Source organism: Vespula vulgaris, chromosome 11 (assembly GCF_905475345.1).
Source record: "Vespula vulgaris chromosome 11, iyVesVulg1.1, whole genome shotgun sequence".
Taxonomy (NCBI): Eukaryota; Metazoa; Arthropoda; class Insecta; order Hymenoptera; family Vespidae; genus Vespula; species Vespula vulgaris.
In genome coordinates, this window is record NC_066596.1 from 2,314,904 (window position 1) to 2,328,472 (window position 13,569).

The 13,569-nt window shown below is 29.1% G+C and overlaps 1 protein-coding gene across 2 annotated transcripts; it reads left to right on the plus strand.

Moving 5' to 3' along the window:
• Nucleotides 1-902: 902 nt before the first annotated feature.
• Nucleotides 903-12,159, plus strand: LOC127067430 (UDP-glucosyltransferase 2-like). Of its 2 annotated transcripts, none has more exons than XM_051002281.1 (8): nt 903-1,413; nt 2,140-2,210; nt 2,326-2,424; nt 3,403-3,542; nt 5,417-5,730; nt 8,061-8,280; nt 11,237-11,456; nt 11,800-12,159. In XM_051002281.1, the coding sequence occupies exons 1-8, from the start codon at nt 1,222-1,224 to the stop codon at nt 12,089-12,091; spliced, it is 1,548 nt and encodes a 515-aa protein (XP_050858238.1). In that variant the 5' UTR covers nt 903-1,221; the 3' UTR covers nt 12,092-12,159. The 2 variants fall into 2 exon arrangements, with proteins under 2 accessions (XP_050858238.1, XP_050858239.1); XM_051002282.1 differs by having other exon boundaries at nt 2,143-2,210.
• Nucleotides 12,160-13,569: the final 1,410 nt, after the last annotated feature.

A 13,569-nucleotide genomic window follows, 5' to 3' on the forward strand; every position in this document is an offset into this window, starting at 1 on the left:
TGTCGAGCTCGAAATTTTTTTCTCAAGACGTGCTACCACCGATTTCTCTTCGTTTCTACAGCAACAGCAACATTTCCTCTTGCGACAAACCTTCTCTCACTTCTCTCTGCCATCTAGCAACGAGTTCTACGTTCGAAGCTAATGGTACTATGTCAGGTAATCCGTCTACACTTTCGTGAACTCAGTTCATTCCGAGTGAAAGCGATCACGTTTTTTTGAGTAACGTTTCTGATTTTCTTCAAGATTAATTATCTTTCAATTCTTGTAGTGCGCGTTCTGTTAAAAGGTTTCGGAACAATATTAAAAAAATTATCAAACTTGTTTCCAACGACAGATTTCGTATTTTAAATGGAATTATTAATTTTAATATAAGAGAAATAAAAATTCATAATATAACTTACATTCATAACTTCCTACATTGTTTTCTTATGCATCGAGAAAAAATAATTAAAATTATTGAAGTTCGTATTGTTTTTAAAGATTCTCAACATCTTGTATTACTTTCTGTATCGAGAAATTGAAGTACGATATTGCCAAGAAAATGGATCAATTTCAGAGAGAATATTTCTTTTGAACTTTCAAAGAACATGAACGTTATACTGTATAAATACAACTGGCTTTAGATTATATAAAGACCTACCGTTGTCAGTATCAAGGTCTTCACCAATCGATAAGGAAACGACTACGATGAAATTCTCATTAGCTTTGAATGGTACCCTTTGTCTTTAGGGTCAAATACAGAAACATCTGTCACGTGTCAGACGAGTCTTGAATTATTTCTTTCTTACGTGGAACTAAAAAGAAGGAGGAGGAGGAGGAGGAGGAGAAGAAGAAGAAAAAGAAGGAAGAGGAAAGGAAAAGGAGAGCCATGGACCGGCCAATGAGAAAGTCGTTCACTTATTTACCGTGGCACCAAGCAAACTGATCGTGAAACGTGCTCTGAATTGTTCATACAAGTTCATGCCGAACTCCTTTTTTCCTTCCTCTTCTTGTCCTTTTTCTTCTACGTCCTCTTCCTCTATCTCTTCCTTTTCCTCTTTCTCTTCCTCTTCTATTCTTTAAACTACTCTATTCTCTTTTGGTGTTTTGAGCAATTTTCAAAGTCTCTAAACCTTCTTCGAAATTCTTCGAAATGTTCATACGATCTTTCCCAAAACATTAGTTTTTCTTTTGTTCATCGTTCCAAAAAATCATCGTGTCAGAATTTCCAAATCGCACAAAATGAACATCGTTCTGATACTCTCAATAATTCTCATCATATCTCGCGAGTGTAGTTTCCTAGTCGATGGATTTCGCATTCTAGGCATCTGTCCGAGTACGAGTTATAGTCATCAACAACCATTCCAAGCACTGATGAAGGCATTGGCAACTCGTGGTCACAACGTTACAGTCATTTCAACGATACCATTAAAGGTATGACAATTTTACACTTGAGGTATGTGTATGTGTATATATATATATCTCACATAAACTACGATAATCGTAAATAATGTCATCCGAGGAGACGTCCAATTTCAATTTATTTCCAAAGGCGACATCTTTCATTCGGTAAAAGCCAAGTCGAGTGGATCGCGAAGAACGCTTCAAACTAGTTCATAACGGCGTTTTAATAATTCAATAATTTTCTAGAAGTCGGTCGAAAAAAGTTCGGAAGATATTTCAAATAGACATCCGACTCTTTTCCTACCTCATCTACGTTTTTCCTTCCTCGTTCCACTTTCTACTTTTTCTTCTCTCTCTCTCTTTCTCTTTCCTGCTTTCTTACTCATACTCTATCCTTAGATCTATTCCTTCACCACACTTTCCTTCTCTCTCTCTCTCTCTCTCTCTCTCTCTCTCTCTCTCTCTCTCTCTCTTTCTCTCTCTCTAAACTTGAGTTCAAAGTTACGCAAACTTTGTTCACCTTCAATTTACTCCTACTAACATTTCTCTTTGCTAAATGTGTCCTCTCGTGGCTCGATAGTCCCTCGTTCTTTCCTTCCTTTTTCTTTTTTCCTTTCTCTCTCTCTCTCTCTCTCTCTCTCTCTCTCTCTCTACCTCTTTCCGAATTGGAGATAAATTGTACGCGTTAGTGTTTGAACGGAAAGAACGAAATGTAACAATCCTTTGTTAAAATGTAATATTGTTCTTTTTCTTCAGAAGAGTCTTCAAAATTACGAGGACGTTGATCTCTCGTTCACATATCGCAAAAATGATTGCACTGGACTTAGGTGAGTCATGAGAATTTTGATTATTTTGTGACAATTTCTTTCTCTTTTTTCTTTTATAATAGACGACGAATTAATTTTTCATTTTTCCTTTCTGTTTCTGTTTTTACATACACAGACATATGGATGCTTACGAGATTTTAACGAAAAATATGAAGGAAGCTAACGATCTTTGTGCTGAGCAACTTTTCAGCGAACAAATCATGGAATTATTAAAGTAATACAAATCAATTATTATTCTTTTCTAACAATTTAAAAATATTCGCGTTTTTATTTTTCAAGAAATACCGATAATCATTAATATTTACTGCGAATTTTTATAAACATATATATACAGTCCTCAAATAGTTATATAAACATAGTTATATAAACATCAAAATTTATATAAACATATATATACAGTCCTCAAATAGTTAATCAGAAATGACTTCTCAAATTATTAATTATTTATGATTAATATTAATAATTTCTTCTAATATTAAATATCTTAAAAATTCATTAAAAAGTAAAACACGAATTTATACGTGGAATAATATGACTATATTATATTTATTGTATCGCATAACAACCAAGTACAAATATTTATTTAATGTTTCTATATTCACCTAACGTCATCGAAAGAAATTCTATCCGCACGGGCAAGCTGGCGAAATCTTTCAGAGACATGGCTAAAACGTGAGAGAAAAACTTTTCCTCACTGTCTTCGACGCGTTTTTCCTGTACTTTTAAAAAAGTTTCCCTGACCTGTAAAATTTCTCTTTTTCTCTCTCTTATTTTCTATACAGAATTTATGTACCATAATATGTGAACATACTTATGTGATTTTACAGATACAATCACGTAGTATGTACGAACGTTCATATATAAAAATATATGTATCATATTGAAGAATAATATTAAATTAAAAATGATTATAATGAAAATTTCTGATAATTAATTGCAGTTAATGTAGTTTAATTGAAATAAATTTAAATATAAAGAAATATTTAACTTTTTAATTTATATAATATATGTATATATATATATATATATATATATATATATATTTACTACATATTTAAATAATATTGACCATCCATTTCTCAAAAATTATAATCACATTATATGATACAATCTATATAAATAGAAACACCTTTAAGTAGCCTTATATATTTATTACAAAATGGAAAGTAGAAAAAATTCATTTCTGTTTCAGAAAAAACAAAACTTTCGATGCAATCATAATTGAACAATTGTGGTATCATTGCTATTACTCTCTGGTTAAACACTATAATTATCCGGTATTAATTGGATTTCTAAGTGTTGGAAATCTTCCATACGTCATGGATTCAATTGGTAAGCAATAATTTTTGAAATTTAACTAAAATTATAAATTTTTATCCTTAAATACAATTTATTGTTTGCAAAATCCTAGTATCCTATTAAAAAGAACTATAATCAAGATAAAGCAAGTTCGACTGTGTGAGCACAAACGTAACTATGGTTGTTCGTTGAATTTCGTGCTTTCTAGCAGTCCCAAACGAACGTCGTTACCCCGCTCGGAAATTGACGTAAATTGTCGGTAAAACAGAAAGTGCGAGCAATCGTTGGAAGGGCGAAAACCTTCTAGGAAACGGATAGATTGCTTGGTAGTGCTTTAACTTGTATCGGACGAGAAATGAAAAAGAAGAAAAAGAAAATACGAAAGGGTCAATGTGTCTTGCTTTATCTTGGTTTCTATCGGTATTTCTTTGTAATCGTCTTATGAATTATATTAAAAAGTAACTATGATAAATTTTTTCTATATTTCTCAGAGTTACTCTTAAATATAGATAAAATCATTATTTTTTTTGTAATATCATTCTTTATAAATTTAATAACATATATTATATTTACTATGCAAACTACAAAATATCATGCAGTATGATGAAAGTCATAATACGGCAATAATATTTTTGTAAATGAACGCGTAAAGAACATATAAAGGCAACTCAATTTTTAAAAATAGAATCTATGTTTTTCATAGTACTGATCAATGCAGTTTAAGGTTCTCTATAAAAAAGGATTAATTCATATACGTCCAAAAATAATTAGCTTGGGAGATATTTCATAGTCATGTCCTTATTACGAAAGAAAATTCTCGATACTTTGATCTTTCGATTTTATATTTTTCAACTATTAATAGATCTTCTTTTCTTTATTTTAAATAAACAAAATAAAATTTACATAATTATAATACAAATTTTGATGATTTCATTGTAGTTATTTCCTTATTACGAGAGAAAAGAAAAAAATCAATTTTAAAAATTATTAACAAAATCGATTTTATTATAAAAATATTATTGCAATATTTAAATAAATAAAGAATAAAAAACTATTGAAAACGATGTTTGTTTCAAGTCTCTACGACTTTCCGTTCCGAAGATATCGCCTTCGAAAGATTTCCATTCATAATTCGCATAGTACAGCTGATCGTAGTAATAGTAGTAGTAGTAGTAAATTCGCGGAATTTATATAGGTCAGTATGTCACGAGCCGACATGAATGAAATTATATAGGTCAATGGACAACGTAAACGTATTCGATTTAAATGGGAATATCTCCGGAACTAAAAATCGTAGAAACTTGAATCAGATATCGTTTTAAAGGTCAGAATGTTTTCTATTTTTTCAGGATATTGTTAATAATTAATTAACAATTTGTTAAAAACAATTTTTATAAATAAATTTTTAGGAATTAAATTCATCTTATGTTGTCGAAAAAACAGATAAATTCACATCAGATTGCAACTAATTTATGAAATTACATATATTAATAAATGATTAATAAACAAATTAGTTTTTTTTAATTGAAAAAACATTTTTCTCTCTTCCATTTAGATAGCAATATCTTCGGGAATAAATATCGTAGATTTTAATCAAATATCATTTTAAAAGTTAAAACTTTCTCTATTTTTATTGAACATATTGTTAATAATTAATTAGTAATTTGTTATAAATAATTTTATAAAAAATACGATAATTAAAAATATTTACTATTTATTTATTATTTTGTAAATAATATATTCTATTTATAAATGGTAAATATCTTGGTTATAAATGAAATAATTTTAATTATTAAATTCTTGATATTAACTATCCATCAAGAGAATAATAGTAATATAAATCAAGTTTGTAGTACGTTCACATCGAGAATGTCAATCGTAGTCGATCGTATTCTCGTTACTTTCAGGAAATCCGGACGATCCAATGTTGAATCCCGATATGGCTTACCCCTTCACAAATCGAATGAGCATGGAAGAGAGAATTTGGAACATATTATACACGAGCTGGACCAGGATCTATTATAGATACTACCATTTGCCAAAAGCACAACGAATAGCCAACAAGTTCGTACCGGAAACGCCGCTTTACGACATAGATAGAAATTTCAGCTTGATTATATTAGGCAATAATCACGTTCTTGGTTATCCAAAACCTTTATTACCGAATGTGATTGAAGTCCATAGTCTACAAATTACGGAACAAACTGAATCTTTACCTAAGGTATTCCATTAAATTATTTCTAATATCGTTTATTCGTTTTAAAAAAAAATGTTATGAAAAAAATTGAAAAATCTATCATTACGTATACTTCAGACATTAAAAATATTTCATTTAAATTTTTCTACTACTATTTTTCTTTTTTCGCTCAAAAAAGAACCGGGAAAAAAAATTTAGGAGAAGATAATACGATTATGTATACTTCAAACATTTAAAGTATTTCTTTGCAATATGTACTTCTGATTCACAAAGAAAATTTAATTAAAAAAAAAAATCAATTTTTTAAATAATACGAATATTTATATACTTGAAAATTAGATAGTATTATCATATATTTCTCGAAATATTTCTCTAATAACATTTTTTTGTTCAAACAGAAACGTCATGAAAAAAAAAATAATAAATAAAAAATAAAACAACATTGTTTTATTGCCTGAGATTATAACATAAACGATAGTTAATCCTTTCTTATTGTAAAATAAGACTATTCTATTCCTTTCTATTTGTAAAATACGATGACAAACTCGTCACTGAATAGCGCTTTTAATTATAAAAATATAAAAGCGGTATTAAAATAATCCTTTTATGTCAAAGGAATTATATACCCTTGAAATCAAAATGATTGTTCTTAGTTTGAATTATTATTATTAATAATACCCATTATTATTATTTGTTATTTATTATTATTGTTGTTATTGTTATCTTTGTAGTATTATTATCTTTACTATTATTATTATTATTGTTATTATTATTATCATTGAAAAATGTTTTAAGTACACAATTTTTAATATTTTGTATCTCTATAAATTCGAATCGATTATTCGCATCGCAACATCCCCCCAATTTAGTCGATTAAAAAATAATCTCCTTAGTTTCGATCCTACCCCTTTTTGCAATCACAATCGTTATAAACGTAAATATTGCTAACTCAAAGGATATTTGCGATAAAATCGAATAATTGGTTAACCTCGTAAATATAGAAGTCCAAAAAAAAATTCACTTACCGTAGAAATTAACTCCTTTTTCAAAATAACACACTTTATTTTACGATTAATTAAGATAACGATATTAATGAGATATTATTTGAAATTCATTCGTATCATGGTGCGGTACATCAGTAATAATTATTCATGCCATTCTACCAACTTGTTAAACATTCATTCATTCATTTATATATATATATATATATATATATATATATATATATATATATATATATAAATAGCTTTAAATATAAATGCTGCAAATAATAATGATACCGATAGAATTATTTCTTTATTATAATTCTATAGAATACTAAAGAAAAAGATATATAACAAATTGATATGAATAAATTCAATTCAAAATTATTAATTTCTAACTTATTCTTTTCCGTGTAAATTTTTATATTAAAAAAAGAAAAAAAAAAAGAAAAAAGAAACAAATTTTTAAATTTATACACACGTATTGATCGTCATATGATTCCACCTGTATATATATATATATATGTATATATCTATGCAGATGTATAGATATATAAGCTCTAGAGTATAGCAGGCTGGAACGTTGGCCAAAATTCATCAGCATAGTCCCTCGAAGCGATCACCTATATCTCCTGCGAGTCCATGGTTATACCAAACGACAAAATTGTGCGTCGCAGGAGCATGATTTCTCTCGGGGATAATACGTAGTCGTTCTCACAGGTGACTACTGTTGGGGAAAGTTTACCTACGGCTCAACATTGCGATGCGAAAGTAAGGGTCATTGCTGTTTACCGGTGCTCATTCCACCCTTACCCATGGGGACGAAAAGCTAAACATTTTCCTGAAGAACATTTCCGCATACCGCACTGACTTTACTTGAAACTATAACTATTAGAGAGCAAAAAAATTGCCTAAAATCTTATGTTAAATCAAGACGCATATTATATACGTGGATAGTATGTATATTATTGCAGAATTATAATATTAATAATAATTTAATTTTTCATACAATTCTATGAAAAATAATAATAATAATAATAATAATAATAATAATTTCTAAAATATATAATAGGTGATCTAAAATTTTTTTCTTAAAAATTTCTAAAAAAATAAATCATACCAATGAATAAAAGACTAATACCATTAATGTTTGTCATCATTCCATCGTAATATCGTCGATTATAATTTTCCAAAATCTGCGCGTTCAAACGAGAAAGTTTGAGAGTTAACTGAAATATAATTTTGATTGATCAAATGATTGCTCGAGATCTGTGTAAAACAAAAAAAGAAAAAGAAAAAAAAAAGAACAATGAAACAAGTGATATATTCATTGATTGATTATTAAGACATATTGATAATCCTTTTCTTCAGGACATTCGTGAATTCCTGGATGATGCCGTAAACGGAGCCATTTATTTTTCTCTCGGTTCGAATCTGCAAACTCACCAGCTACCCAGTGACCCTTTGACGGCATTGTGCAACGCCTTGGGCTCGCTCAAGCAAAGAGTTCTATGGAAACATGCCGGAGACATGGCTATTCAGTCGAGCAACATCAAATTTGTGAAGTGGGTTCCACAGCAAGCGGTTCTTGGTAAGGCTACTGTTACCACCACCACTTCTTCTTCTTCTCCTTTTTCTTCTTTTTCTTCTTCTTCTTCTTCTTATCCTGTTAAAGGCTAAACTTCGATCAACTACTTTTCCAATATACATTTATAACGGTTGATGTACAGTGTCCCAATTAATTTTTATATTATTCCGTAGATAAAAAAGTATAGAAATGTCTTAAAGAAAATAAGATATTTATTTAGATATCTCAAAAAATTTAAGATTGATACAAAAATATTTCAAGCAAAGTTTACTTGTCTTTCTTTTTCTTTTTTTGCATAGGATACATTGCCATTATACAAAATACCTATTTAAAGTTGAATTTGTTGAATGAAGAAAGAAAAAAAAATCAATAAATGCCACAATATTTCCTCCCCCTTGAAATCAGATAGCTCTCGATTGAACAATTTTTCTCCAAAACGTTGTCTTTCCTCGAAACAAATATTTACAACGCTTTATTCCGAGCACCCGGTATATATTTAACTTCATCTAGATTATGTCCTCAGATATATTACTATATTATCTTCAAATATTCATAAGATGTCTTCAGATATATTTGTAAATTATATTGAAATCATTTATTGTATCTTATTTTATTCTAGTTTCTTTTTCGTTAATAATAATGAGAAAATCATGAGTCAATTTGATTCAGAATAGACGATAAATAATTAACGAGACGCACGATTTACCTTTCTAAGGTTTAATAACGCGAAAAGGGAAGGGAAAAACGTTTGGAGCTTCGTAAAGGGCCAAATTTAACGGCGGCACTCTTAGGTTCTCTTGCTCTCAGCGTCTTTAACGAAGTTGCATCCGACTTCGTACGATACCTTTCATTTACAAGAGGCGTTAATTTTCTTTACTCAACGCGGAATGCTCACTTTAAACATTAACCATCAAACGATTCGAACGTAATTACTTGGAAGATGGCGCTAGCATCTTGCACAGCACTTAACAGACAATAGAAAATTTCCCTTTTATGGGAAATTACGTTGAAGAAAGCGTCCCTCTCACGCTATAGTTTTCTTTACCCACAAAATTCTCAATTCTCTTTCTCTTTCCTCTTTCCCTCCTTCTTTCTTTCTCTCGTACTTTTATGGAATGGTTTCTGCCAGAAACGATTACTAGAGTCGATAATTCGTGCGAGTTCCTTCGACTTGAATAATTCAATTTCAAGATCGTTCGCGCTGCCTGGCTCCTACTTTTCCGTCTGTTTTCAAAGTAAATACTTATAGTGATCTTGAGTTACGAGAGAAAAGAACTTCTACTAAATAATATATACGTGTGTCTATACACATATACATATATATATACTTGTGTATAGGGTGTCTTCAGATGTTTGAAATATATGCTTTTTAAAATAACATTTATTTATTATATATATACTATCACGAAAATATAATGTAAAAAAATTATGAGAACGTTTTCACATAGAAGATATAAGAACTGAGTTAAACAATATTACTTACGTGACACCCTAAGTATGCTACTCTTTTAAAGTCTTTAAAATCTTTGAAGTAAACTCTATATTCTATACTGTATACACGAGAAAAAAATTAAGATTTTAAAAAATAAGATGCAACAAAAAAAAAGATTGAATCTGTTCATACAAAAGATCAGACTTTCTTGAAAAACGATATTATTAGAATAAAAAATGATATTGTAAATCTTGCTCTTGTTAAAAATTATTTTCATATTAGCATTAATATTATTTTAATGAATTCAATAATAATTACATTAAGACACCCTGTACATTTATCCGATAAGTTCCACCAATACGACTCGATTTTCATTCGGTTGGAAAAAAGGGAAGTCTCAAAGATACTTTCGATCGATTCGCTCTTAGAATGTCTTGTATCGAGCAAGTCAGTGTAACGCAACTCGATGGCCGATAATACGTCCAAGTTATCCAGTTTCAAAACTAAGAGCGTAAGTATTTGGTTTCGTGAAGACGGTCTTCGAACTTTCCTTGAATCTTCCTTTGGCTCTTGGAGTCTTTAGTATCGTGCGATTGAACTTCCAACTCGAAGTAACTCTTTCGAAGGCTTCCGAATGGCTTTAAATTTCGATCTGTTTGAAATTTATGAAATCTGATGGTAAAGTACGATATATGTCTATTCCAATGCTGCTCTATCTCTATCTCTCTGTTCACTTCCCTTTTCATCTTCTATTCTTTACAATTTTTAAGTAATATACTAAGTAACTTTTAAGACGAACTCCAATATAGTGTTCAACTATCTCTTTCTCTCTTAATTTATTTTTGATATTAAATATTGAAAATTATGTCTACTATTTCTTTACGATTTTTGATACTTACTATTTTACTATTTAACTCTAACATTATACTAAGTTTGTTTTTTTTTCTTTCGCTTTATTAACGACATTTGTCTTCTATATATATATATTTCTTTTTCTTTTAATATTTTTTTATATTTAAATTACATACTGTTCAACTTATACAGAATAACATATTATACAACATTGCAGGTGTAAAGTGAAACTACTTTGTTTTATATTGGACTAAATCAAACTAACTGTTTATCTTTCTCTTTGTCTTTCTTCATCCTTTATCATGTTCAAACAAATGAGCTTTGTGTATAATATATCTTACCCGTTCTGTATGTATAGAAATTAGATATTTTATTCATGCTCATTTTACTATCTCTTTATTTTCTTATCCAATAGCGTTATTGACATTAGCTATTAAGTAAAACCGAAAATCTCTCTTTATCTTCCCGCTTGAAAATTTCCTATCTTATGAAGAAGAAATTAACGTTCACATAGGGGGACTCTAGATAGTAATTTTCCTTGAATATTCCTTACTAAGAGAACCCTGATATCAGCTCCATCCAACTTTCATCCTCTCAGTAACTCCTCTTGGTCGTTTGAACGTTCCGTAAATGTTCGAAAGCAAACCATCGGTAAAGCGTTACTTTCACATGCAGCACATCCAAAAGTGATGGCGTACATGATGCAAGGTGGTCTGCAGTCATTACAAGAAGCTGTACATTATTCTGTGCCTCTGGTAGTCATTCCTTTCTTCGGAGATCAACATTTCAACGCAAAAAAAGTACTTGATGCTGGAATCGGACTTACGTTGAACATTGACACAATGACGGAAGAATTAATCGTACGAACTATCACAGAAGTCGTGGAGAATAAAACGTAAGGAGAAAAAAGAATAAAAAAAAAAAAAAAACTATTTTTAAGCGAATTTTTCCAAATTTTTTCTTTTGTACACTTTCTATTAATTTTATTTTACAATTAAATATGACATGTAGCAATGATTGTGTGGGCTGATTTAGTATGTATCAGTTTTGCTCATCAATATGCTGGTCGTCGAATAGTTAAGATTATCCTTTAGGTCTATTTAAAATGTAACAATAACGATAATAATAATGCAGTATATTATTAACTGTAATAGTAGTTATATATACACGGTTGCCTAATAATTTGGAGAAATATTATGCGTTATAATGCTAATGATATATATCATATTACCTTATAGATACTCGCACAATATCAAACTGATATCGGCCATTTTAAAGGATGAACTAGTACGTCCAATGGAGAGAGCAATTTGGAATATTGAACACGTTCTAAAGTTTCCTAATTCTAAACACTTGCGCTATCACGCTCGGGATATGTCATGGATCGATTATTATTCGACAATACTGCTGATCCTTTTGATTCTCACGATTTTAATATTCATCTGTTGTGCATGCGTTGTTGTTGTACGAAAAACTGCACAAAGTTGTTTATATTCCCACATGAAACGATGTAAATCCAAGAAAAACTAATGCTGATTTAAGAAATTTATTTTTGTAATCAAATATGAAACAATAAAAAATGATCAATATTAATTTAATTTTTTCTTTCTCTTTTAATACGAAATTGACCAAATAGTATAAATTACACATGAGATTCTATCATACGTTCTCAAGATAAATTCGATGTAACGGTAACGTAATTTATAAATAGAAGCGTCAATCACGTTGTCGCATTTATTATAAGAACTTTACGATGCTGTCAGTATATATTCATATATATATATACATATACAATATCGTAGTCACTGCTATCTCGTTTCATATACACAAAATTCATCAAACATGTAATATAAATAAGTGCAACGAACTTTATACGCATTCTATATTACTGACCTACTTTAAAAATCCTAATCGGCGAAACGTTAACTTCGAACAGATTTATTTGATATAGTCACGTCGAGACGTAACTATTTTTAGAAATCCAAAAATAAACATTGTCAAATATTTGTGTAATCGTCTTTTATGCACAAAAATTTTTCGATATTAACTTCAATAATAGAAAATAATTATAAAATATATACTATGATGCTTTATATCTAATAAATTTCTAATAAAAAAATTATTTATTTTGCAACATATACTAAAACAATTATGATTAATTTCAATCGGATTTTCAATAGATTAAATTGAGAGAATTAATATTTTAATTATTATCACAATTATCGGAGAATTACTATATCACAATAAAAATACTGTTACATAGGGTAATATACCATTTTTTAATAATAAAGAATGTTGACTTATTGATATTATCGACCAATGGAAAGATTTACTGACAACTTGATTAAATGAACGAGCTAGGAACCTATACTATCGACAGCAGGACGATAAATAATCGACTGAGACATATTGTACTAAAACTCTGTAATAACAAAAAAAGAAAAATAAATAAAAAACTAATATTTAAATCTATTTATTTCAACATTACTGCCACGAAACAATTCATTGTAATAATAAAATGATAATAATATTACTTAGAAGGAAGCAATCGATGTATTTATGGCCTGATGCAAAACGAATTACAAGTCTACGCACTAATATATTTATATGACCAGATAAAGAATGAATTAACGCTTGCAATTTATCTGTCTTTGTCTTTGTTTCTTCTTGGTAGCAGTCTCCAAATAGACTTCAGTCAACTATAATCTCAAACTGGCTTTTCTTAATCTCTTGAAACCTTAAACGTAATCTTTTATCCAAACAAAAAATTCTTACACATACACACACACAAACACATTATATTATATTTACACATTTACGATTATCGTAAAAAAGAAATATATATTATAACTTTATTATAAAAGTTTATATATTAATAAAAAAATATTATATTGCATACATGGATATAATTTCAAAATAGATATTATAATGAATACGTAAAATTGAGATACGAGAAGTGACTAATATCGAAAGATAAAAAAATCATCATAGAACATAATAAATTTTGA